The sequence below is a fragment of the Balaenoptera acutorostrata genome, chromosome 1 (assembly GCF_949987535.1).
Source record: "Balaenoptera acutorostrata chromosome 1, mBalAcu1.1, whole genome shotgun sequence".
Classification (NCBI taxonomy): domain Eukaryota; kingdom Metazoa; phylum Chordata; class Mammalia; order Artiodactyla; family Balaenopteridae; genus Balaenoptera; species Balaenoptera acutorostrata.
Genome location: NC_080064.1, coordinates 81,569,531 through 81,596,992, shown reverse-complemented (window position 1 = coordinate 81,596,992; position 27,462 = coordinate 81,569,531). Strand labels below are relative to the sequence as shown.

Genomic DNA, 27,462 nt, shown 5'->3' with positions numbered 1-27,462 from the left:
TCTTATTCTAGATGCTGGATATATGTCATTTAATAAAGCAAAAATCTCTGCCCTGTGGAGCTTAGATTCTAGTGCACATAGGAAGTACAGTATTCAATCCTTGTTGCATTAAATGGGGCAAAAGGACATTTTGATCTTTTTTCTAAGTCTCTCACCAATTTAGCTGAAGAATTAAGGCAAGTAATTTAATGGATGTGCTTCCCTACAATGTTTAATAAATATATATGCATATATAGAATCTTCATATCCTCTTTTGTTACTCTTCCCAGTGTAAGTAGTATGTATGGCCTATTTTAAGATGCACATTCATCTTGTCATATCTGCCTTCAAACTAATAAATATACTATAAATCCAAGAGATTTGATAATAGAATTTTTTAACGGTTAAAAAATAGTAAAAAGAACTTTGGAACAATAAAATAAAAATTTATACCATTGCAGTTTTGCCTTTTAATATGGCACAGCTAATCCTTAATATACATTTGTAAAAGGCACCATATATTAACGGGGTAAAGAACGCGAAAAACCAAAACTGAGCCACTTTCTCCAACTTCCTTTTTGTACAAGTGTGTACATTTTCAGGCAGATGCTTTTCTGTGCAAAACACAACAAGGAAAAAACCAACATTATGTTACAAGTTCACACATTCTCAGATTTTTTTCGATGTCATTTGTCAGGATATTTATTTATGATAAAGCATATTAAAACAATTTTTCCTAATGAAGCTTAAAGAAGTTGATGAACAATTTTTAAAAATTATTTAGAGATTTCATTACAGACTCGTCACAGAAAAAGCCAGTCTTTTCTCCTTGTTTCTTCTTTTAGAAATGTCCATATCAATTTGTTCACTACGTCAGGTTGTTCTTGCTGGAGCCCGTGACTGGCTTCTGACAAAATAGTTAGCCTGAAATAGTTCTTAACGTAAACCTTTGTGCCTTCAGCCATCTCAGCCTCCATAAATGCATCTTTCTCTCCCCACAGTAGTAGTGTTGGAGTGATCACCATGTGATGTTTGAGAGGCAGGCAGCTATAAAAACAAAACACGTGGGCTTGAGACTCACTGTAAACATTAAAATAACATTCCCCCAAAATGTTTCTTTAGGCCACACATTTTTAAGGAGGGCAATATCACCAACAAAGGGATGAAAATTTGTTCTTGGGAGAGTGAAAAAAAAATTATGCTTTTTATATATAAACCATGAGTATACACACAGTACATAAACAGGTATTAAAATTTCGTGGGGTGGGGGGCAATTAGGAAAAAAAAATGCCTAAGACTCCGAAGGGAGGTGATGACGAAAAAAATGGTTGAGAAACACTGCATTAGGCAATCAATCTGTACAATAAAAAATTTAGGGCTTCCCTGGTGGCGCAGTGGTTGAGAATCTGCCTGCCAATGCAGGGGACATGGGTTCGAGCCCTGGTCTGGGAAGATCCCACATGCCGTGGAGCAACTACGCCCGTGAGCCACAACTACTGAGCCTGCGTGTCTGGAACCTGTGCTCCGCAGCAAGAGAGGCCGCGACAGTGAGAGGCCCACGCACCGCGATGAAGAGTGGCCCCCGCTTGCCGCAACTAGAGAAAGCCCTCGCACAGAAACGAAGACCCAACACAGCCAAAAATAAATAAATTAATTAATTAATTAAAAAAAATTTAATGGTCTATTTAAGAAAGGGCCAGATAAAAGTTTTAATTGGATCAGCCCTGCAAAACTTATAATGCAGGCTATAAATTAAATATGAAATTCATCACTATGAAGAATAGTTTGCTTCAAAAAGATACCAGAACTTCTGAATAGTGTGTTGAAAGGGAGCTTTAAACAGTGTTACTGTTTAAATGTATTTCAATTGTTTGTTGGATAACCTAATGCATTTTATGTGAAAATTGGAACTGAAAAGTCAGAAAATATATACAGAATGAGCCTTAATACTACGTGATACTATATTTCGCAAGAAGATTCTTTTTAAAAATAAAGTTCTTATTATGTGTTTTTTAAATACAGAAAAGTATAAAGAATAAAATCATGCATAATTCCATCATTAAAAAATGGTCATTTTCTATGCATATCGTTGAAACCATTAAGGACAATGCAGTAAATATACACAGTTTATACACAGTATACACATGCAAATTTCATATTAAATTATAATAACTTTCTTGTTTCATATGGTTTTTCAAAAATAATTGTAAAACATACTATTTTATGGCATAATAACCCATAAATAACTCTTCCTGTATAATTGAATATTTAGATTATAACATCACTTAAAAGAAGGGGATGTTTTAAGTGATGCTACAATGAGCATTTTGTGCCCAAATCTTCGTTGGCATTTCAGATAACTTCTCTGGGCTAGAGCCCTGGAAGTGGAATTCCTGAGCTGAAGAGGATACATATTTGTAAAGCTTTTGACAACTTCTGCTACGCTGTTTTTCAGAAAGGTGGGATGGTATTAATTACACCCCTGTTAACTAAGAATGAGAAGGAACATCTAACTAGACACTCTCTAACACTGAATTACATTTTCGCTAGTTACAAAAAAGCTTGACTTGTGGCTACTTGGGGTTGATAAGATGCTGCTGGAATGTGAAGGATATCACATATGTCCACCAAGGTCTTAACTTTTGATTCCCATGCAAGTGGCCATCATTTGGTTGTAATGCTCCTAAAAATTAAGTTCTTGGTGAATGGGTAAACTGATATAAAAATATATCTATACTTAATTACTGATACATGGATTGCTATACAAACTTGCAAGTCACAAATTCTGGAGCTCATAAAGTGTTCCAAAACAAAGCATTTTCTGATAGTTACCTGCATATTTAACAACATGTGAGCATGTAATAGTTGAATCAGTAAGGAAAGGGGACTATTAATCCCTATTAAAAGGACTATTAGTGAAAAAGTAAAGAGGAGTATAAATTCTTCACCAGATCGAATTGAGGGTAAAAGGGAGGAGTTTTCAGAAAATTAAAAGAAAAGCATATTCTCTGGTCCTGAGGTTTCAAACTGTTAAATTTCACATGAAATGTAAGTTACAGATAAAACAAATTATGTACAGATAGGTGACTGTAGTTAATACTGTATTACATATTTGAAAGTTGCTAAGAGAGTAGATTTTAAAAGTTCTCATCACAAGAAAAAAAATTGTAACTATGTATGGTGACAGATGATTAACTAGACTTACTGTGGTGATTATTTTGCAATATATACAAATATCAAATCATTATGTTGTACACCTGAAACCAATATAATGTTATATGTCAATTATACTACAGTATAAATAAATAAAGAAAGAAAACAAAGAAAAACATTAAATATTTTAAGAGAGTAGGTTTTAGTATATTAAGCTAAAGAACTTAATGGAAAATACTTAATAAAATAATTCTCATTAAAAATAATCAGTAAATATAGTTCTGAAGAACCTAAGGGCAGGACAGGAATAAAGACGCAGATGTAGAGAGTGGACTTGAGGACACGGGGAGGGGGAAGGGTAAGCTGGGACGAAGTGAGAGAGTGGCATGGACATATATGCACTACCAAATGTAAAATAGATAGCTAGTGGGAAGCAGCTGCATAGCACAGGGAGATCAGCTCGGTGCTTTGTGACCACCTAGAGGGATGGGATAGGGAGGGTGGGAGGCAGATGCAAGAGGGAGGAGATATGGGGATATATGTATACATATAGCTGATTCACTTTGTTATAAAGCAGAAACTAACACACCATTGTAATGCCATTATACTCCAATAAAGATGTTAACAAAAATCAAATATTGGCTCTGTATGGAATGAATATTTTGTTTAGTTAAAAAGAACAAATTATACTGACCTGAAGATATTTCGGTAATGGTTAATTGGACCACTTAATGCTCCAGGCTGAGAAAAAACATAAATATAAGCTTCAAGATCTTCTGCTGTTAACTGACATCCTTTTCTTCCAATGCTAGTGCTGTGACTAGTAAACAGATGTTTCAAAGCCTGATAAGTGAGAAGAGAATAATTAGAACTTTTCAGTTACCTAATAGTAACTAAATATTTGGCTTTTGAAAGAGAATGATGGTCAGTGTGCAGTGATAGCTCCCAGTTTCTGCTCTAGCCAGGTTGGAGACCTTATTGTTTACAAGCACATTTTATATATTTCTGCTTTCCTGGCTTTATTTTTGATATTATTCCCTTTTAATCCCCCATGGACACTTCATCCTTATGAAAAGTATCCTGCCTTCTTGGTGTCTCTTCACATTCTACAAGGCTGAGCTCAAGTACTATCCCTGCTCTAAAGCCTGATATTCCAGTTAACAATAGTTTATCTATTTACTGACAACCAATCCACCCCCTTCCCCAAATTGTTTGAACTTCTTTTGATCACAACCTAGAGTAACAAACACATTTTACCTCATGATCCAGTTCATATCTCTACATATATATTTCTGAAACAAAAGTTTAAAGAAATAGCCCTTACACTTTTTACATCATGTAATAAGTGATACATAAATAAGTGATAAAACTGATATTTTCAATTCTGTTCTACTTTATTTTTAAAAATTCAAATTGCAAGCCACTTTACTAAATTGCAAAACTTATTTCATGACTCACTAATGGGTCCCCACCTACAATTTGAAAAATACTGCTCTATACCAGCATTTCTCAAAGTGTGTCTCTAAACCACCTGAATCAGAATTATTGGGATTCTTGTTTAAAATTAGATCCCTCAACCCCAAAACACCCTTGCAAAAATATGAAATGACATGTGCAGGAAGCGATTCATTGAAACATTATTTGTAATAGAAAAAGAATGGAGGACTTCCCTGGCAGTCCAGTGGTTCAGACCCCATGCTTCCTCTGCAGGGGGCGCAGGTTCGATACCTGGTTGGGGAAATAGGATCCCTCATGCCCCGTGGTGCGGCACAGCCAAAAATTTTTTTTAAATTAAGAAAAAAAAAAAAGAATGGAAACAAATGTCTATGGGGGGTTGGATGAATAAACTATGGTATAGATACAAGATGGTGAATTATGTGTTCTTAGTACTCTAAGAGAAGATGGAGATAATCTCTATACTGATGATGGAGTCATCTGCAGGGTATATTGTTAAGTGGAAAAAAAGCAAGGGTAGAAATAGTGTTTATAGTATGTTATCTTTTGTGTGAGAAGGAAAAGACAAATATATACATATTTGCTTATATTTTTAAAAAGAAACAATAAAAAGAGGAAACAAAACTAACCAAAATGGTTTTCGATGGGAGACAGAAGAAATAGGATGGAGACAGAGAAACAGAGGAAACAGAGACAAGTGAGACTTCTCTGAATGTACCTTGTTTTAGAGTTTTGACTTAGAACCATATAATGTTTTATATAAAGTCATAGAAGTTAAGTGAAAACACTGTTGTCTTAAATTTGCTTTGGAAATGTGAATAAGAACTCATAATTTTTTTCTGTCTAAAAAATATGTATGTCTACATTCTGTCCAATGGAAAGATCTAGAAGCAATGAAAACTCAGTAACAATGATCACCCTGACACCCAAACTGTGGTCTCTAAATACCATTTCCTACTAATAGGAGCCAGAGTTCCTTCAATAAATGACTGATTCCAGATCTGGAACAGGAAAAAAAAGATGAACTTAGGACATTAAGGAAGCAAACTATCACTGACTAAAGGGCTCCTGTGTCAAGATGACATAGGAGCCAACCTGAAGGAGTTCACACTTGCAACAATTTGGGCATCAAAGAGAATAATTACTGTAATCAATTGATAAATATCAAATATATTTTTAAAAATCATGAACTCATAATGATATAAAAAAAACCCTCATTGGTTATCAATGGAGGTTTCTAGGGCACCAATTCATTACTCTGGAAGTTGTTTATAAAGGGAAATAATGAAGCATTTGTCCTGCCATTCTTGTGGGAACTGTATTTCAGAATAACCAAATATAGATGTGGAAATTCTTCTTTATACAAGAATTCCAGTTAATAAAAGCAGAAAGAATAATATTGGGTTGGCCAAAAAGTTCGTTCAGTTTTTTTCCATAAGATGGCTCTAGTAGCACTTAGTTGTCTTTAACTTTATTCAAAACAATTTTGTTATATTGTATTGTGACTGCTGTCATACTAGCGTGCATTTAAAAAGAAACTTATCAAAACTGGTGAATTTTTGTGTAGCCATTTTAATATTGAAGATGAAGAAAAAAGCAACATTTTCGGCATATTATGTTTTATTATTCCAAGAAAGGTAAAAACGCAACTGAAACACAAAAAAAGATTTGTGTAGTGTATGGAGAAGGTGCTGTGACTGATCAAACGTGTCAAAAGTGGTTTGAGAAGTTTCTTGCTGGAGATTTCTCGCTGGACGATGCTCCATGGTAGGGTAGACCAGTTGAAGTTGATAGTGATCAAATTGAGAAATTAATTGAGAACAATAAACGTTATACCACGCAGGAGATAGCCGACATACTCTACATATCCAAATCAAGCGTTGAAAATCATTTGCACCACCTTGGTTATGTGAATCGCTTTGATGTTTGGGTTCCACATAAGTTAGGCGAAAAAAAACCTTCTTGACCATATTGCTGCATGCGATTCTCTATGGGAACGTAACAAAAATGTTCCGTTTTTAAAACAAATTGTGACGGGCGATGAAAAGTGGATACTGTACAATAATGTGGAATGGAAGAGACCAAAGGCTGGTCTTCATCCAAAGAAGGTGATGTTGTGTGTATGGTGGGATTGAAAGGGAGTCCTGTATTATGAGCTCCTTCTGGAAAACCAAACGATTAATTCCAGCAAGTACTGCTCCCAATTAGACCAACTGAAAGTGGCACTCAACAAAAAGCATCCGGAATTACTCAACAGAAAACACATAATCTTCCATCAGGATAACCAGGCAAAAACTGTTACAGCTTGGCTGGGAAGTTCTGATTCATCCGCCATATTCACCAGACACTGCACCTTCAGAGTTCCATTTATTTCGGTCTTTACAAAGTTCTCTTAATGGAAAAAATTTCAATACCCTGGAAGACTGTAAAAGGCACAGTTCTTTGCTCAAAAGGATAAAAAGTTTTGGGAAGATGGAATTTTGAAGTTGCCTGAAAAATGGCAGAAGGTAGTGGAACCAAAGGGTTCAATAAAGCTCTTGGTGAAAATGAAAAACGTGTCTTTTATTTTTACTTAAAAACCAAAGGAACTTTTTAGGCATCCCAATAGAACTAAAAAATCACTGCTTTCTAAAGAAATAATGAACCTAGGCAGTGACGATCAAGGTATGCTAAAATTATTTGGTGAAAGGTTGGTTGTTAGGCAATTTGGATAGGCTGACAATTTGTGAGCCCACTGGTTAGTTTAGCATTACTAAAACTGGGGCAACTAGGCATTATGTGCTTCCCTGATGTGATGCATTAGGAAATACACAGAACCACCTATAAAATATTCTTGTCAAATTAAATCTCAGTCTAATCAAGCCTCTAGATCAGTAGCACCTATGAAGTAGGAAAGACAAGGGTTAGCAGAACTAGTTAAATAACACCATGATGAAGCAGTCAGTCAAATCCAAAATGTGGACCATTCCTCAGGGCAAATGAACAAATTTCTTCTTAAAAAAGTGACGGTAAAAAACAACAAAAAAAAAACCGTTTAAGATTTTAAAAGACATAACAACCAAATACAACATGTAGACCTTGTTTGGTTCCTGATTCAAACAAAGTGTATAAAGACAGTTGAGACAATTAAGAGAATTTGAATGGGCATTAAATGATTTTAACAAGTTGTTCATTTTGTTAGGTTTGATAATGGCATTGGAGTTATGTTCTTTTTAAAAAAAGTCCTTATTGTCAGAGGTACATGCAGAAGTATTTCCAGGTAAAATAATATTATGTCTTTTTTTAACCTCCCTAAATTTAACACCATGTTGGACAAACAAGAAGCAACTAATTAACTTTGAAGAAATAGGTACTACATATGACTCCTGGTGTCAGTGTATATGGTATACCAATACCTGCAGGCTTAATTTTGTTTTGGGGTTTTGTTTACTCCCAAGGGCTTCCACTTCTGCTGTTGTCAAAGTCTCTTACCTGGCATTCATATTCCTTCATCTCCCCATGGAATGCTCTCTAGAGAGAGGTACGCCTGTAGGGGAACAGGCTTTCAGAAAAAATTGAATAGAGGCTGTAAAAATAAGTGCGCCTATAGATGAAGCCTTAGAAACATTTATTAAGTTTTAGCATTTGTCTGTTTTTCTTTTCCGTTTTTTTTTTTTTTTTTTTGGCAGCACTGAAAGGCTTTTGGGATCTTAGTTCCCCAACCAGGGATTGAACCCGTATCCCCTGCAGTGGAAGGGTGGTGTCCTAACCACCTGGACCACCAGGGAATTCCCTGTTTTTCTTTCTTAAAGATGGATTTTAATTTAAAATGTTTCTCATTAACATTATTTGTTTGACTTATTTTTTTGCATAGGAGGAAATGCCTAACAGTGCCTAACACATAACAGATGTACAATAAATGATTATTTAAAATAAATCAGAACAACATAAGCAGGACCGGTTTTCTTGGGTTTTTTGTTTGTTTTTAGTGTTTCAGTCTATGTTTTATTTTTGACCTCCTAATTTTGTCATCCTCTTGGGCACCAGTCTTTCTTTTTTTAATTGAGGTATAATTGACATATAACGTTATATTGGTTTCAAGTGTACAACATACTGATTCAATATTTGTATACACTGCAAAATGATCACAGACAATAAGTCTGTAACATCCATCACCATGTTTGACTTACCTTGAAATCATTTATGGAAAACATAAATTCTGGGAACCATGGTATTTGGAAGAAATAATAATAGCTGGATTTGAACAGCTGAGCAGGGTGTCGTAAAATATATTCTGAAATTAAAAAACCATGTTAGACCTTATCCAAGGGGTATGAATTACTTACTATTGAAATAACTTCTTTTGAAGACAATTTCACCTTTGAGATGATCCCATAAAAGAATCTACAAATAAGGCTTCTGTATATTTCTCTTTGGAACAATTTCTATGTTCTTATATTTCATTTTGGATATTTTTGGTATTTTAAATACTTAAAGCACTTTAAATAAAAAGAAAGTTCCACTTTATGAAGTGTTGACTCAGAAAGGAACAGGAAACCCAAAACAACACTCCCTTTTCTCCAAGGTCATTATCAGTGACCAAACACTTTTCCTAAGGATACATGGGGAAGTAATTTTCCCTTGTTGAAAAGATTTTCCTTACAGGCTGATTTGAATATCTTATTCATTTGGCCTCAACAGAAACTAAAGCCTTTCCTTTAAATTCATTCATGTATTGAGAAAATTCATCCATTCAATGAATCTTTGAATATCTACTGTGTGTGAGGGGATTTAGCAGTGAACAAGAGAAAAGAGGTTCTCATTCATAAGGAACTTACATAATAAATAAGTAATGAATACTTAAAAGATCATTTTCGTTAGCAAAAATACCATAAAGAAAATAAAACAAGGTAATCTGATTGAAAGTAATGGTTGGGTGGTGTCGAGGGACTATCCTTTAGTAAAGGTGGTGGAACAGGTTTCTCTGGGGATGTGGGATGAGCCTTGAATGCAAAGATCTAGGAAGAGCATCAAGAACAGAAAGTAGGTACTGGGCTTGGCACATTCAAGAAGCAGAAAGAAGGCCAGTGTGGCTGATATGTAGTGAATGAGGAGGGGGAGATGGTATGAGATGAGTTTTAGAAAGAAAAGCAGAAACCCAGTCAGGTAAGGCCAGAATGATAAAGATTTTAAGTGTTTTGGGAAGACACTGAAGTTTTAAACTAGGGAGTAATGTGATCATACATATTAAATGTACCTATTTGTTGTGTATTGTGTACTATACTTTTATTTTCCTTGCTATAGAGGTGATTTTTTTTCTTATTTCTAATTGTGTAACTGTACTCAATATGGTTGGAGTTTTTAGAATTATAATTCTCAGGTAAGTGGAGCACTGTTATGCTATACTTTTTGTAAAGTCATCATCAAATAAGATTTATTCGGCTCTGCATTAAGAGATATCAATACAGTTAAGGGAAAATATAGTCATACTACTTGAAGACTTCATATTGACCTGACCAGGGTTGAACCTATTATTGATAAGATAGCTCCAGAAATATCCAAGTATTTTCTTACTGAAATGACCAATTACAGTTTGTCCATATAGCAGCACCAACAAAATAACATTTACTGTAGGGTCCTGATCAATTGAACAAGCGTGTAGCACAACTTCTATTGCCTAATGCAACTGAGAGAAATATGATGAACCTCAGTTTGATATTTGAATCCTAAGCAGCCATGCTATTACCTCAACTGAGATAGGACAATTGGATATGTATCTAAAATTTAACTTTTATACTTATACAGTATTTATGTAGTCATGTTCCCTTTCTCCCTCATCTACTTTAATTTTGAGGAAGAAATAAAAATATGTTTTTCTGAATTTTTTGTTCGCTGGAGGGCTACTGTGGGTCATGACAGTACTGAACCTCAGAAAATTTGACAAGGGTAGTTTAAGAGGAGAAAATTATAAATTTTGTTAAAACCAAATAAAAATGTGCCTAGCCATTGTTCACAGGTTTTTTTTGTTTGTTTATTTGTTTTTAATCACTCTTAAGATTAAGGGTTCTCTTTATAGCAGAGGTTCTCAAAACATAGTCCATGTGGACCCCTGGGGATCCTTAAGACCCTTTTAAAGGATACAGATGGTCAAATTATTTCAAAACAATACAATTAGCTTTTCTCATTTTGCCGACATTTGCACAGATGGTACAAAGGCAATAGTAGATAAAGCCACTGCTGCCTGAGCACAAATCAAGGCGGTGGCACTAAACAATACCAGCAGTCATTGTATTCTTCACCACCACACACTTGCTGTAAACAAACAAGTACATAAATACATAAAATTAAGTGGCGGTTTCACTTAAGACTGTCTTTGATGAAATAACAAAGATTATTAATTTTATTAAATTTCTACCTTTTTGTATACGTCTTTTTAACATTGTGATGAAACAGAAAATAAGGCAGTTCTGTTGAACACCCAAATACAATGATTGTCTCGAGGAAAAGCACTTCTGTAATTGTCTGATAAGTTGAATTAGCTGCATTTTTAATGGAACACCATTTTTACTTGAGAGAATGACTAACAAACTATCATCAGTCAGATTGGGTATTTAACAGATAGTCTCTTGAAAATGAACAAAGTGAGCCTGTCACTTGAGGGAAAACAATCAACAGTGTTTGTTGTCAATGATAAAGTTCAAGCTTTCAAATGAAAATTAGAATTTTGGAAACTTGTGTCTGCTACTGTGAGCTTGACAGCTTTGCAAAGGCTTTTTTGATGAAATTGGGGTGGTATTAATGAACACGATTTGATAGCATATAATGAAATGTGTCAACTAATGGAAGATCTGCATAACTCAATGAACCAATATCTTCCAATGCATGATGATCGCAAAATCATGCATAGGTAGAAAAAATCCATTCAAAGTGCTAGAGAGACCAATGGATTTTAATGTGACAGAGTACAAAAAGTTCATTAATATGACATCAGATTCCACATTGTTACTAACCTTTAAGAAATAACTAATTTTTGAGTTTGGTGTAGTATTAAAGGAGAAAATCCGCAGTTATTTGAAAAGACTATTAAAATACTCCTCCTTTTTCCAATTACAAATCTGTGTGAGGCCAGATTTCTTCATATACTTCAATTCAAACATTTGCAACAGATTGAATATAGAAGCAGATATGAGAATCCAGCTGTCGTCTATTAAGCCAAAAATTAAAGAGGTTTGCAAAAAAATGTAAAACAATGACACTCCTCTCACTAAAATTTTGTTTTGGAAGATGTAGTTAGTTTTCAGTAAAATGTTTATGCTAATATGTACTGGATTAATTATTTTTTAAAAATGAATTAATACATAAACATTTAAAAAATTCTCATTTTTAATTTCCAATACAGTGAATGTTTATGGATATAACCCATATAAACAAATGCTCAATGGGGTCTTTAATAATTTTTAAGAGTATAAAGGAGACCAAAAATGTGAGAACTGCTGCTTTAAAGAATGCTGCCATTCCTGACAGCCAAAGGAGTCAGGCAAGAGGAAAATTTATTTCTAGGCTGTCAAGATTCATTACTGTCAAAGTAATGTTACTGCATTTTCCCTTTAACTCTTTAACTCTCCCTAATTTAGCAGTAAAATGTTTTCTAAAAAGAAATAAAATTATGCAAGCAAATATAAAGCAACACTTCCTGTGACTCTTCAGGAATATTTAAAGCCGAGATAGCTGACATTATCATGTGCTAATATCATATTTTAGTCATTTAATTTTAAAAATATTATGTTAATCAACTTTTGCTGTTTTTAATCCAACGTGTCAGTGACAATAGTGAGTTGTCATGCTATCAAAGATGTCTTAAAGGAAATTTAAACTCACCTGTAAATACATTTGGATGAGGGAAGTTAATAACAATAAGCTTCATCACCATTTCAGGATAACAGATGGCAATTAGCCAAGCAATCATGCCTCCCCAGTCATGACCAATAAGAACACATTTGCTATACCCTGTAATTGAGAAATGAATGTTGGCATCATTAAAAAGAAACAGGTGGGTGCATCATTACCGCACATAAAATAGGTATGCTTCTAAAACTAATCTTTCTACTCTCCTACCCTAATTATGCACTTTGTGCAGACATTGAGTTTGGTGCTTCCAAAACCCTGTATATCTGAATCACCTAGGGTAGCTTTTCAGAAAATTTAGATGCCCAGGATCCATTATAGACCTCAGAATCTCTCTTGGGAATTTATACTTAAAAAAAAAAAAAAAGTCAGAAATAGTTCAGCTCTGGTCACATAAACCTGAGTTTGGAAAACCATGGTAAAGACTACACATAATTAGGTCATAAGCAAGATTACATTATTGATTTAACTGGAAAATTGCATGATGACAAATTTAGGCCAAGTCTGACTGAATTACCACAAAATGTGAAAGAAATATGGCTATCGGAAATCAGTGTCTCTGAGTCTATTTTACTGTAATCACAGTAAATTACAACACTGCATTGACACCCCCAGACCTCATGCATTTTTCCCCTCTAAGAATATTGACCTGATCTACGCTCTCATTAGATTGTTGTAGAAAAGGGTCTTTAATTTGATTTCATGGGTTTCTCACTATACTGGCTCTGTTAACATAATGATGGTAGCAGCTGGGTTTTAGTCAAAAGGGATGTAGTGTATTAGATTATTGTTAAAAAATATTTACTCCTCCCCTCTCCCCACTGCCATAGAGGTAGTATACTTCACCGCTCCCCCCTCTTTTATTAATAAATTTATTTATTAATTATTTATTTTTGGCTGTGTTGGGTCTTCGTTGCTGTGCGCAGGCTTTCTCTAGTTGCGGCGAGCAGAGACTACTCTTTGTTGTGGTGCACAGGCTTCTCATTGTGGTGGCTTCTCTTGTTGCGGAGCACGGGCTCTAGGCACTCGGGTTTCAGTAGTTGTGGCATGTGGGCTCAGTAGTTGTGGCACTCAGGCTCAGTAGTTGTGGCTCATGGGCTTAGTTGCTCTGCAGCATGTGGGATCTTCCCAGGTCAGGGCTTGAACCCATGTCCCCTGCATTGGCAGGTGGATTCTTAACCACTGTGCCACCAGGGAAGTCCCCCCCACCCCACCTTTATTCTGGCCGTGCCGAAAGACAAGCGGGATCTTAGTTCCCTGACCAGGGATCAAACTGTGCCCCCTGCAGTGGAAGTGCAGAGTCTTAATCACTGGACCACCAGGGGAGTTCCTTCACCACCCCTTTGATGTTTTGATGTTAGACTTGGCAATGTGATTAGCTTTGGTTTTGTGGTGGGTGTATGACTTGATTTGGGGCTCAGCCATGTGACTTGCTTTGACCAATGAGCTGCGACCAGAAACTTGAAATATGCTTTTGCAACTGGGCTCATCCTCTTGCCACTTCAACCATAGCCAGGAGAAGAGCTTCCCGCAGGTAGCTACTCCCCTTTAGCTGGGGCTCCAGCCCCATTCACAGTGAGACGCCAATCCCAGCTGGACCTGTAGCCTGAAGCAAAGACCCAGAGGGGTCCAGCCTACAGTTGACCTGAAGATCCAGGAGCACAGGAATGAATGCCTATGGCTGTATGCCACTGAGTTTGGGGTGGTCTATTACACAATATTATTGTGGCACTAGCTGATCAATACAGGAAAGATAATGCAAGTGTTTCTGCATCTTACAACATGTTTAAATAAATATTTAGGTGTTGGTTCTGAAGAAATAAATTTTCTGAGAACAAGAATCAAATTTCTAATAATTAGTTTTGAAAATAATAGACAGTATACATTAAGACAATTTTTAAAAACAAATTTTGAGAGTCACTTTTGGCTGGTAGACAGAATAGTTATTCTGGTTGTGTTATTTTAAATTGCCTCTATAAATATTTTGAGCTGTATACACCAAGGTGACAGGATCTAGATAACAGCTCAGGTAGATGGAAGAAAGTAGGTTATCAGTTTACAATTTATTGAATGTTAGTCCCTTAAAGAGAATTAACACTGTTTTTTAAAACCTACCTAAAGAGTCTAAAATATCCTTTATATCTGTTATTAGACAGTCCAATTTATAATTCTCTCGATGAATGGGAGCATCTGTTTCTCCATAGCCTCTCAAGTCCAACGCTACAACTCTGTATTCACTTTTAAATTCCCTTAGTTGGTGACGCCAAGAATACCTGCAGGAAATAAGAAACGTTAAAAATACCACAGTAACTAATACAAAGAATAACATTACAGATTTTCTAAGTGGAAAACTGTAAGAAACTCCTCGTTTTTGAGAAAGGTTATATAGCTGTGTGTGGGCAGGAAAGAAAAGAACTGTTGGAGAAAGAAGCACTAACGTTCTTTATTGAAATTACATTTTTTTTTTTTAACCAGGTCCAGTGGGGTGTAATAAAGGGCCAGCGTTTATAGAAACTACAAAATATCAGATACTAAAACCTTAAGAAATGTATTTAAGAAGTCAATTTTCTAAGCTTTTCTTAAATAATGCTCACCACTATCACTGAGTCTGTACCTATAAATGCTTCCGCATATTGCACCATTTGATTCTCTCAAAAAATTTGTGAGATGAAAATATATTTTCCTAGAAGGGAGATTTTACTCACCTTAGTCCACTGTCAAATAGGACTCAATGTTTTTAGTAATAACAATGGGTTACTCATGGATGAAAATGTCTGATGATTTAAAAAAAATATTTTCACGGAAAGAATCCAATAAAACAACTACTTAAGATAAACCTCTGGGCTTCCCTGGTGGCGCAGTGATTAAGAATCCACCTGCCAATGCAGGGGGCACGGGTTCGATCCCTGGCCTGGGAAGATCCCACATGCCACGGAGCAACTAAGCCCAGGCGCCACAACTACTGAGCCTGCGCTCTAGAGCCTGTGCTCCACAACAAGAGAAGCCACGACAATGAGAAGCCTGCGCACCGCAGCGAAGAGTAGCCCCCTCTCGCCGCAACTAGAGAAAGCCCGCACACAGCAACGAAGACCCAACACAGCCAAAAATAAAAACAAACAAAAAAGATAAACCTCCACTTGCTAAAACAAAATCTTGGGGGGAAGATCCTGAACCATCAGCATAAGCTAGTGTGATATTTAAAACATTTAACAACCAAAATGGCACAGGAACTGACTAATTAGAATGGCCATAGTGACAGCCAAGTCCTAGAAGTTTCTGCTGGGCCAGGTGTTCCCCCTGTGCTTGATAATAAAACTGCAGAATTAATTGAAATACAGAGATCCATGAGATTATCTACTTCTAATAAGCAAAACCATTATGGATAACAAACAGAAAAAGAGACATGGATTTTTCAAAGCGACCCACTATGTTACGGAACTCAAAATATGCATTTATCAAAAAGCATCTGCATGCACATCTGTCCATGAAAACACAGTGCAAAATTATCTGACACAAGCCAAATGGGAGATTGTTGTCTGGAAAGATTTTTGGAGCACAATAGGAAAGCGAACAGAGTGATCTGAGATTATAAACCAATAGTGCAAGGGGACTGCAGTGTGAAGTGACACAAAGCCATGAGAACAACGAAGCAAATCAACCACCTTACATCAGCAGGTAGATTATCAAGAAGGGTGTCAGACACATATTTGGAATTATGAATGGATAGAGTCTTCGATCTATTACTAGGATATCCATAATTTGTAAAACTCTGCAAAAGCGTTGCCAATTAACATGGATTTGAAAATGTTAACAAAAAGTGTCTTTCTTAGCAAGGCCACAGCAATCTTGATAATCTTGTCTCTGGTTTGTAATAAACAAATGAAGCAGTTTCATTCCTTAAAGATACTCATCTGTCAACACATATGATTTTATTATTTTCTCATAGCCTTACTTAACATTGTGAATTGATTTTTTTAAAAATTTATTTTATTTATGGCTGTGTTGGGTCTTCGCCTCTGTGCAAGGGCTTTCTCCAGTTGTGGCAAGCGGGGGCCACTCTTCATCGCGGTGCGCGGGCCTCTCGCTATCGCGGCCTCTCTTGTTGCGGAGCACAGGCTCCAGACGCGCAGGCTCAGCAATTGTGGCTCACGGGCCCAGCCGCTCCGCGGCATGTGGGATCTTCCCAGACCAGGGCTCGAACCCGTGTCCCCTGCATTGGCAGGCGGATTCTCAACCACTGCGCCACCAGGGAAGCCCTGAATTGATTTTTTTATGTCTTCATAACTGAAGCCCAACTCTCCCCTCTTTATAATCCCCCATACTCAATAAAGTTCAGTAGATTTAACCTCTTAAATATTTATTTAATCACTTTTCCTGTCCACCCCTGCTATCATTACCTTCATTCAGGCCTCCATTAACGCAGCAGCCTATCGATTGGTCTGTGTCCATTTCATTCCCCTTGGCTCTGTCTTCTACAAACCAGAGTGGTTTAGCAAAAACACAAACTCTCTCAGGTCATTTCCCAGCTTAACAGCTTTTCTTGACTCTGTTACTCATAATGTGAAGCCCAAGCATGTTATTCTGGCAGACAAAACCTCCAAGATTTGACTTGCCCGATCTTCCAGCCTCACTACTTTATACTCTGTCATTTGCTATATAATAAAAAGAACTAACATCTGTATCAGTTTTACTACATGCCAGGCACAATTCTAAGTGCTTCACACATAGTGATGTTGATCTTCAAGGCAGTACTATGAAGTAGGTACTATTATTATCCCCATTTAACAGATGAAGAAACAGAGGCACAGATTGGTTCCTGGATGTGCTGAATGTCACAGATTTAGCAAACAGCAGAGCCAGGATTCAAACCCAGGTGGTCTGGCCTGAGAGCCCATGCTATGCTGCCTCTGCGGCACTAATCTACTTGCAGTGAATAAACATGGGTTTTGTTTTTAGGACTTTGTTTATATAATCTTCTTGTCTGAAACATCATCCCTCCCCATCATTCCCCTACTCCCCACAATCCCTGTCCTTCACCCCTCATTGAACTCCTCATGCTGGGCACCTCCTCTTCCAGGAGACTTCCCAGTCTCCCTCCTTCACAGGTGGGTTGGGTGGCCCCTTCCATACTCTCCCACTTGTCTGTACACTCTTCAGTGCACTGGGAAGAGTGTACAGACAAGTGTACTAGATACTAATCTGTTGGTGCCTGGCACTTCCATTTGATAGTGAGCTCCCTGAATTATCTGGTAGACGTGTAGGTGCTCGATAGAGATTTGTTGACTGAGTAAAACAATGAACAAATGAAAGCACTGAATTATGATAGTGCTAGAAATACCAGTTGTTCCATAAAACTCTGTCTCAGTTCAAACCTTGAGACAACCTTGAACTAAAGTTCCCAGATTCCTGTTGGGGAATTTATACTCAATATCTATTAAAATGTGCATTGTTTTAATATCTTAAATACTTGTGTCTTCATTTAGAATTCATTTAATTAGAGATTTCAAGGTAGAAATTTGACTCAAAAAATGTGTACAATCCTGTAACATTTTACATTTAATGTATTAGAGATTATGCAAACATAATACCTGCATGTCATTATCTTATTAATAATTTAAATTGCCTTCCAAATAAATTCAACTATTACTATTATCAATGAGTGGAGCCAAACAATATCTTAAACATTTCTAAGAATGTTTAAGGATTGCAACTGCTATCTTAATAAAGTACAAAATAAATTTTAAATGCAATCTTCCTAGAGTTCATAAATAAATCATATTTGATTTACACATTAACTGTAAACTGAAGAAGAAATCACCCCAGCGATAGACTGATGGGTATGTCATTCACATGAATAAAACAAAACAACCCCCTTGACAGAGGAATGAAACATACTGCAAAATCAGTAACTCCTGAAAATATTATAAATTAACAAATCTAGCTATTTTCATCCACATTGTTTTTTCCCCCTCTGGTAGCTTTAGGTAATAGCAGAGGACACTTCAAAAAAAGCAACCTCTTTCTTAGTTATTATTCTTAACATAAGGAGGACCCCTGGTTTACCAGACTAGCCTCTTTGAAATGTAGAATACCGTCTTCCCCTTCGCAAGAGAGAAAAAGTTGCAGTCATCAGATTCTGCTCAGCTGTATGTATGACGAGCCCTCACTTGCCTCAGCACTTGAGTAATGACGAATGCATCCCATACAGCTGGTGTATTGCCAGAAATTGCCTGCATCAGCTCAAAATATTTTTAAAAGCAATGCAAATTGAGGTGGAGATAGAGGGGGAGAAAAATCATCTTTGACAAACAGCCTTATTTTGGGCTAATTTAGCTAAAGTTCTCATAGATGTGTATATTGTTTGATATTTCCTTTATATTTTAAGAAAGAAGACCGAGAATTTTATTGTTTCTGTGTAACATCTAATAGTATACATTAAATGTCACCAATTCTCAACAACTATTCTTAGTTAATGATGATAAATGCAAATAATACATTACATTTGTATAGTACTTTTCTGTTTAAAAAGCACTTTTACACACATTGCCAATTTATGATTATTTTGTTCTCACTGTACCAAATAATCTGACCTACTTGATCTACAAACAAGCTTATAAATTCATGTGTATTTAGGCAAAACTTGATTGATAGAGGAATAATATTTATATTTATAATGTAAATTGAAATTGGTTTGAAGTGCCAGATAAAGTTTTTTTGGCTCTTAAAAAGGGGAGAAGTGCAAGAGAAGGGGTTTTTGGAAAAAGAAAAGGGCAAGTTCAAGAGAGAGAGACTTGAAGTGGCTTAATCAAAACAGCTTTATCCTAAATTCTGATTCGAATTGACTTTTCATGAATGGAGCACATGAATGGAATTGACTAGATTGTATAATGGGGAATAGTGGTAATTTGGAAGGGAAGACAGAGTAAAGGTCAACATAGAGGTCTTGGTTTAGGGTAGGACACACTCAAAGAGAAGTTTTTGATTACCAGCCATCTCCATGTAGTTGCTCCAGGAATCTCCCTGAACAACCAGGTAGCTTTCAGATTAAAGGCTAGCAAAGTTCAGTGACTTCAGTATGGCCTATTTGAGTAACTCAGTTTTCAGGGTTTGCTGTTATTGTTGTTTTAAATTATAGCAAGCCTCTTGCTGGAGTAACAAATAGTACATTTGGTGAACAGAAGGGGACTCATTCCCATGATCTGCATATATTTCCTAATATATGCTCTTCAGAGTAAAAATATCTCTAGGAGTCTTTTCAAAACTAAACCATTCCTCTCAATAACCCTTTTGGACAGAGCCAAGACTTGATTTTGCTGGAGCAAATGGGTCTGATGTCCAGTGACTGGTGTTGGGCCCCTTCCTGGGCTGTCCTATCCACTGAAGATTCTAGGACATGGACAAGAATCACCAGGCATTTCTGTTTTGCAAAAGGGGTCTCATGAAGAGTAAATAATGGGACAATGCTGTGAAAAATGTGCAAAAGTATCATTTCTTAAAAGATGACACAGAGCATCTACTGTCCTATATTAAATGGGTATCACTGTTATTTTCTGGGGCTCCTCAAAACAATTACCAAGTGGCTGAAGTGGTTGCAGGTTCATCTTTATCTTCCACATATAAAGAAGTGACGTTCCAGGAGGAAAAAGAGCACGGACAAGTATCGGGGTTGGTATGAGGTACAGAAAGAGAAGAGCCTTTAAATCTTTTCTTTCTAAAAAGTTAACTCTCCCCACTCAGATCATGAATTTTATTTAGAATGATGATTTAAAATGTTAAAGTAAGGTATACTTACATTGTTGGTTAACTTTTGAATTTTTCTATAAGGTGTGAAATTTGAAAGGTAAAAATCCATGTATGTTATTAGATCATTATCATTCCTATATACCAAGGATATATTAGAGCAGAGGTCAGCTCTGAAGTTTAAGAACAAGGTGTAGCTTACTTTCTGGCACTGCCAATTTCAGAAGGGTAGCTGTGACACTCAGAAGAGTGCCAGGCACATAGTAAATGCTCAGGAAGTATTAACTATCATCATCAGCAACCAGAATCAGGAAATTATTTTTTAAAGGTCTGGGACAATGCTCTGTCCCCAAATTTCTCCCTTACTTTCACTCTTAACAACCTGGAGATCCACCATTACATATTCCTCACCTACTTCAGAGTTTTAAAGATTTTGTGTCATCCAAAGCCCTTACTTAAAAAGCCTCTGGCTCTGAAAGAGGTATTACCTTAATACACTTTAGAAATACTTTACGAGTGAAAGGGACTTTATTAATAAATGCATTGAGGATGCTAGTGGTGGCACATGGATCTCCACACTGAGTGAATGGGAATGAAGGAAGAAAATGAACATTTACTGAGTATTCACTGGGGCCATGGGAACGGCCTTTCACATATTTTGACTCCCTTTATCCCCACAACTCTGCAAGATTCTTGTAGATTGGGCAGGGTCCTGCAGCAATTAAGTGGCTGAGCCAGAATTCACTGCCCATGTTACTTTATGCAGATTTGACTAACGCTTCAGACTAACATTTTACTTGTGAGCCAATCATGTCATAGACTTTTTGCTCTGGGAAAATGATTAGCTAGATGGGTTTTTGCCATTCTCCATTCTTTTCTTCGATGCCTAATACTTCCTAGTGCACTAGCAATCTCAATGCATTTATTGATAAAGTCCCTTTCATTTGAAAAGTATTAACTAAAGTGTATTAAGGTAATATCTCTTTCACAGCTAGATGTATTTTAAATTAGGACTTTGGATGACACAAAATCTTTAAAACTCTAAAGGAAGTGAAGAATATGTAATGGTGGAATTCTAGGTGTTAAGAGTGAAAGTAAGGGAGACATTTGGGGACAGGGCATTGTCCCAGAACTTTAAAAACATACCATATATTCTACATTTGAGTCAGTTCAGAGAATATGATTTTTTTTTTGGTCCATTTAGCCATCTCAACATCATAGACTTGAGCTATCAAAAATCTGATTTTCTTTTTATCACCTTGATATGTACCATCTTTTAAAAAGATATTCATTTTTTAAAAGTTTAATCATGTGTTGTTTCATCTGTACTTACTTGGCTCTGTGGGTTTCAAAGGAGAACAGAACATTTTCTTCTAGGTAACTAGCAACTGTGTATTTTTGGCTATAGGTTTTCTTCTCTACGTGAAATATTCCAATCCTTAATTTGTCCTGTATTCATCTGAGCCTGTTACTACGTGCATAGGAAAGAGTTCCTTTTCAGTTTCCGTGAGCCTTCTTCTCCCTCCGCCTTTCCCTCACCCCAAGTCTCACCAAAAGCTGCCAGGTAACAGGCACTCTAATTCTTTGGTTTCTTGCAAATCTCCTTTTCCATCCAATGTTGTATTTTGTCCACAGTAGGTACTATAAAAACTGTTTTGTAATTGACTATTCAGAAATTTGAAACACTAAATGATACTTCTTTTAATTATCAAAAAAAAAAAATTTAGGATGATAATATGCACGTTTCTTTAAAACAGGAGGAACAACATTCCTGTGATTGAGGAACATTTAGGAATAATAACTCTAGGCCAGTACTTGATCATACCATGGGGTCTATTAAAAGTCATTATAAGAAAATGACTCTATGATAAGCCAAGTCTTTAGTACAAAAGAAAAAGTTAGTTGGTAAGTTTACCAGAATTCTGGAAATCCATGAAGCAGCAGCATAAGTGGTTTGCCTCTTTCTCCAGCGGCAACATAATGAAATCTTAACCCCGAATCCTGCAGTACGAAATAGAGGGCATGAAATTTCAGCGATGTTTTGTGTTGACTGTAAAAAGTAGTACATTTAGTATTTCCATGCCGTTAAAAAAATTTCATTTGCATTATTTTTAATATCAAGAAATAAAATAAGTATATTAATTTTCAAAAAGAAAAAATAACCATGATTTATTAACAGGGTAAATTGAAAGATTCACTTTTGTCAACATTCCCTTCTCCTTCTATTTACAAGGTCAATTTATATATTATGAGCTTCTGAAACAGTCACAATTTTCTTACTGATGTGTCACATTTCATCACACTCAGATTCTGCAGGACATGTAAAAAATTCTGATCTGCATTTGTATTCCTGCCATATTTACCTCCTACTCATGTACTTTTCTCAGCTTGCCCATCAAGAGCTGTGCCATCAGTTACATAATTCACACCACCTTTCCTTATTTTTAGTTCTCTCCTTCCCACGTTAGTATTTTCTGTTGAGGTTGCACGTACAGCTCCCCTGGCTGCCTGCTCCTCATGTCACGTCAGTGTATTTCTTTTTTTTTTTTTTAATTTATTTATTTAATTTATTTATTTTTGGCTGTGTTGGGTCTTCGTTGCAGTGCACTGGCTTCTCATTGTGGTGGCTTCTCTTGTTTTGGAGCATGGGCTCTAGGTGCACAGGCTTCAGTAGTTGCGGCACGCAGGCTCAGTAGTCGTGGCGCACGGGCTTAGCTGCTCCGTGGTTGTGGGATCTTCCCGGACCAGGGATGGAACCCGTCTGCCCTGCATTGGCAGGCGGATTCTGAACCACTGCGCCACCAGGAAGCCCCCATATCAGTGTATTTCTAACAGCCGAGTGATCTGAGTGCTCAAGCCTTCACTCTGCATATGGGAGACAAAACTGCCCAAGGAAAACAAAAATCATGGGAATGAGACAGTAATACAGCAAATACAAAGCAAACAGAAAAGAGGAAAGTGGAGGAAAAAGCAAGAAAGAAAAACAAAAACTCAGAAGGAAGTGAGGAAAGAAACCAAGACCCAAAACCCAGAGACTGGGTTTTTTATCAGATAACCCAAGCAACTGGGTTTCCAGATGTGAAAAAAATCTTAAAGGTCATATAGTTCAACCCTATCATTTTTGCAGAGTTAGAAACTGAGGTCCAAAAATGTTAGCACAGGTCATAAAGGTGGTTGGGGGCAGGGCTATGAATAGAACCTCCATCTTGTCCTGCCACCCAGGACAATGCTCTTTCCACTCCTTGGTTCTATGTCTCTGGGGAAACTCTTTAGGTGGCCAGAGTCAGAAAAAGTGCATTATGAGGAATTCCAGATGATTCTTAAACTGCTTTTCCCCTTCAGGTAGGATGAAGATAACAACTCTGACTTTGCCCGCAACTGCTTTTCCTTTTTTAAAAAAATGTATTTATTTTATTTATTTATTTTTGGCTGTGTTGGGTCTTTGTTGCTGCGCATGGGCTTTCTCTGGTTGCGGTGAGCAGGAGCTACTCTTCTGTGCGGTGTGTGGGCTTTCTCTTGCTGCGGAGCACGGGCTCTAGGCGCAGGGGCTTCAGTAGTTGTGGCTCAGGGGTTCTAGAGCGCAGGCTCAGTAGTTGTGGCGCACGGGCTTAGTTGCTCCGCGGCATGTGGGATCTTCCTGGACTAGGGCTCGAGCCCGTGTGCCCTGCATTGGCAGGCGGATTCTTAACCACTGCGCTACCAGCGAAGCCCTGCCCTCCACTGCTGAATGCCTTCCCAGAAGTTCAATAACTTCTTTTATTGGTGGTGAGTCATGGAAGCTGAAAGGCTGTGGGCATTTGATTGGATTTAGTTAATAAGTACTTCATTTCACTTACTATGTGCGAGGCACTGTTCTAAGTTTTTTGGTTTCGCTTATTTGTTTTTACACATATTAGCTCATTTAAATTCTCATATCAACTCCAGGCTGAATAAGGGTAAGAAAGACATGCCCCTTGGTTTTCTGAACTTCAGCTGCTGGGCAATCTAGTTGCTAATAGGAATCCCAGACCTGGTGAGAAAAATATCCTTTCATGTAGGCTATTTTTGAAAGGCCTGCGAGTCAGACTGTAGGTTGCATTTCAAGAAGCCATCTCCCTTCACCACCTGGAGCCTCAGGAAATAGAATATCCGAGGGCTGTAAGAAAGCTTGGGACAAGCATGGACAATTAGAGTCTGCATGCATAGTTGACATTTACTTTTTGTGCCATTCCTTTGGTCTCTGGCATCATAAGTCTGCTTCCTTCCCCACAAACGTACACAATTTATTTATTGTTTCATGTTGCTTAGGTCATCTGTGAATGCTCCATTCTGCTGATCTGAATAAACTCCTGATTTCCAATGACTTATTCTATTTACTCTTTCAATCTCTAAAATTTGGACGAGGACAGCCTCCTGAGACAGTAGGGCGCCACCAGTAACAATTCCCTACAGCTTATCTGAGCTCTAAAGGGCAAAGAGGTGACAGACGACAGCTTCCCCTTACAGGAGGAGAGGGAGCAGAATTATTCTGGGTTGTTGTGGTGGAGGAGGAGGGGACAGTAATATAATAGGATCCAGATTATTAGAGAAATTCCACATAACCTTCTCTGTCTGTCTTACACACACACACACACACACACACACACACACACACACGCACGCAACCCAACAAACAGGGACCGTAAAGACACACAATCCCGACCCTCTCCCGCGACACCTCGCCCCTCTTGCATCCCCTTGGCACCTTCCCCGTCCCCGCCGCACGCCCTGCGAGCCCCGAGAACACTAGGGGACGCTGGGCCTGGAGTCATGCAAGGATCAGCCCGGCGCCCTCTGCTCTCACAGTCGTCACGTTCCCTCGCGATAGCGCCGGGCCCGCGCCGGCCTTCACCTTGATCCGCACGTAGCAGTGGGTACCCAAAGAGGGGTCGTTTAAGCACGCTGGAGGGTGTTCCCGGGCGACCCTCCGGAAGGTCTGCGTGGGTCCCTTGCCGATGCTCCACAAAAGTTTGAGCAGGTAGACGGAAGCGCAGAGCCCGCAGTAGCAGTAGACCAGGGACCAGAAGAGCAGGGACCGGATCGTGACCATCAGGCGGGGGAGGCAATCCCGCAGCCTCGCCATCGGGCGGCGGCAACGGCGGCGTCCACTGCACTTCCGAGGCGAGGGGAGCAGCGGCGCGCACTCCGGCTACGGAGCGAGACTGCAAGCGCGGCGGCGCGTCAGCCCCGCCAGCCGGTCCGCGGTCGCCGGCTCCGTGCGCGCCTCCCCGCGGGCCCCCGGGCGTCCGTGCCCGGCGCGGGTCCGGTGTCACAGCCCCGGGCTCCCGCACTCACGGTGAGCTCTTGCGGCCACTGCGTCCAGCCCCGGAGCGCCGCGCCGCAGACCCACTGCGCTGCGACGTCCGCCCCGGACTAGGTAGGCAAGGGTGGAGACCCGGCCTTCCCCCGCAGAGTAAAAATCCCATTTCAGAATTGCTAAAATGTGGGGAAAATGAAGGTGAGATTTTCCCAAATCATCCTAGGTACTGTGGACGGAAGAGACACTCATTTTGACCAGTGTTCAAGTCCTCCCATTGTCCCCAATTAGGCCTTTTTCTGGATCATGGAATTATGGGGCGCGTGGAGGAGGAGCAGTAAATGATTTTCATACTACCTGACAGACGTTATTTCTTTATTCATTCCAAACAATCATCTGAAGGTGTTGATATTCTCCAACTAGATTCAGAGTCGTTATCTGCCCAGCCAGGTGTTTGGTTCTAAAGGCAAGCCTCTGGAAATCCCTGGTCTTTTTTCTGTTCCTCTTTTTCCTTTACAAGAATACTGTATAAATAGAATTATGTAGTATGCAACCTCTTGTTTCTGGCTTCTGTCGCTTAGCATAATGCATCTGAGATTCAACTACACTATTACATATATTGTTTCTTTTTTATTGCTTATAAGTGTTTTGTTGGATGGATGTACCATAACTGTTTATGGAAGTCCCCAGTTGAGGGATATTTCAGTTTTTTCCCCAGTTTTTGGTGGTTATGAATAAAGTGACTCATGTAAAGGTTTTGGTTCGAACTTAAGTTTTCATTTCACTTGGGTCAACACTTAGAAGTGGGATTGCTGGGTCAGGTCGTTAAGTGTGCATTTAGCTTTATAGGAAACTGCCAAACTGGTTTCCAAAGTGGCTGCAATTTTAATTCACACTAGCAATGTGTGAGAGTTATGGTTAGGTCATATTCTTGAAAGCACTTAGTATTGTCAAAAAAAAAAAAAATCCCGATTTTAGCCATTCTAAGAGTTGTGTAGTGTGGTATCTCATTGAAATTTAAATTTGCATTTCTCTAATGATAATAATGTTGGGCATCTTTATGTACTTGTGTGCCACTTGAATATATTCTTCTTTGACAAAGCAGCTGTCCAAATCTTTTACAGATTAAAAAAAAATTGGGTTGCTTATTTTCTTACTATTGAGTTTGAAAGTTCTTTATATATTTTGGATATGAATCCTTTATCACACATCATGTGGTTTGCAAATATTTTCCCAGTCTGTCTTTTCATTTTTAGGGACTTCTGAAGAGCAGAATTTCTTAATTTTGATGTTATCCAATTTATCACTTTCCTTTTATACGTGGTACTTTTGGTCTTGCATGTAAGAAATCTTTACCTAACTTAAGGTCAACAAGGGTTTTTTCCCCCGTATGTTTTCTTCTAGAAGTTTTATCATTTCATGTTTTATATTTAGGTCTTTGAGTTAATTTTTGCATAAGATGCAAAGTATGGGTTGACATTTATGTTTTCCATGTGGATATCCAATTATTTTGGTATCATTTGTTGAAAAGAATATTCTTCCTCTATTGAACTGCCTTTGCACCTTCACTGAAAGTCAGTTGACATGTGGGACTATTTTTGGACCCTCTAGTCTGTTTCATTGATCTATACGTCTATATTTTCTCCAATACACACTTATCTTTTTTTTTTTTTCGGCTGCACTGTGCAGCATGTGGATCTTAGCTCCCCAACATGTGCCCCCTGCATTGGGAGTGTGGAGTCTTTTTTGTTTTGTTTTGTTTTCTGGCTGCGTTGGGTCTTCCTTGCTGCGCGGGGGCTTTCTCCAGTTGCTGCGAGCAGGGGCTACTCTTTGTAGCGGTGCACGTGCTTCTCATTGCGGTGGCTTCTCTTGTTGGGGAGCGCAGGCTCCAGGTGCGCCGGCTTCAGTAGTTGTGGTGCAAAGGCTTAGCTGCTCAGCGGCATGTGGGATCTTCCTGGACCAGCGATCGAACCTGT

General features: G+C 38.1%; 1 protein-coding gene and 1 long non-coding RNA gene across 3 annotated transcripts in view; one reads left to right on the top strand and one right to left on the bottom strand.

Annotated features, from left to right (window-relative positions):
- Positions 1 to 442: 442 nt before the first annotated feature.
- Positions 443 to 25,362, bottom strand: EPHX4 (epoxide hydrolase 4). 2 transcript variants are annotated; one of them, XM_007169609.3, is made up of 7 exons: positions 25,082 to 25,362; positions 22,127 to 22,212; positions 14,587 to 14,744; positions 12,445 to 12,573; positions 8,757 to 8,860; positions 3,827 to 3,975; positions 443 to 1,026 (listed from the first exon to the last, which is right to left on the bottom strand). In XM_007169609.3, the coding sequence occupies exons 1-7, from the start codon at positions 25,310 to 25,312 to the stop codon at positions 783 to 785; spliced, it is 1,101 nt and encodes a 366-aa protein (XP_007169671.2). In that variant the 5' UTR covers positions 25,313 to 25,362; the 3' UTR covers positions 443 to 782. The 2 variants fall into 2 exon arrangements, with proteins under 2 accessions (XP_007169671.2, XP_007169672.1); XM_007169610.2 differs by lacking the exon at positions 443 to 1,026 and adding an exon at positions 8,059 to 8,113 and having other exon boundaries at positions 3,949 to 3,975; positions 25,082 to 25,312.
- LOC130708825 (uncharacterized) overlaps positions 25,359 to 27,462 on the top strand; it is a 31,115-nt gene continuing 29,011 nt past the window's right edge. Inside the window, exon 1 of the long non-coding RNA XR_009009219.1 lies at positions 25,359 to 25,606. This is a non-coding gene — a long non-coding RNA (uncharacterized LOC130708825). The remainder of the gene's footprint in view (positions 25,607 to 27,462) is intronic.

Excerpts from the sequence above, each read along its gene's own strand:
- EPHX4 (XM_007169609.3), bottom strand. The coding sequence starts at position 25,312 with ATGGCGAGGCTGCGGGATTGCCTCCCCCGCCTGATGGTCACGATCCGG. Across the intron at positions 22,213-25,081 it reads ACTGCTACGTGCGGATCAAG|GATTCGGGGTTAAGATTTCA; the intron begins GTGAAGGCCGGC and ends TTCGTACTGCAG. Across the intron at positions 14,745-22,126 it reads CATGGATTTCCAGAATTCTG|GTATTCTTGGCGTCACCAAC; the intron begins GTAAACTTACCA and ends TATTTCCTGCAG.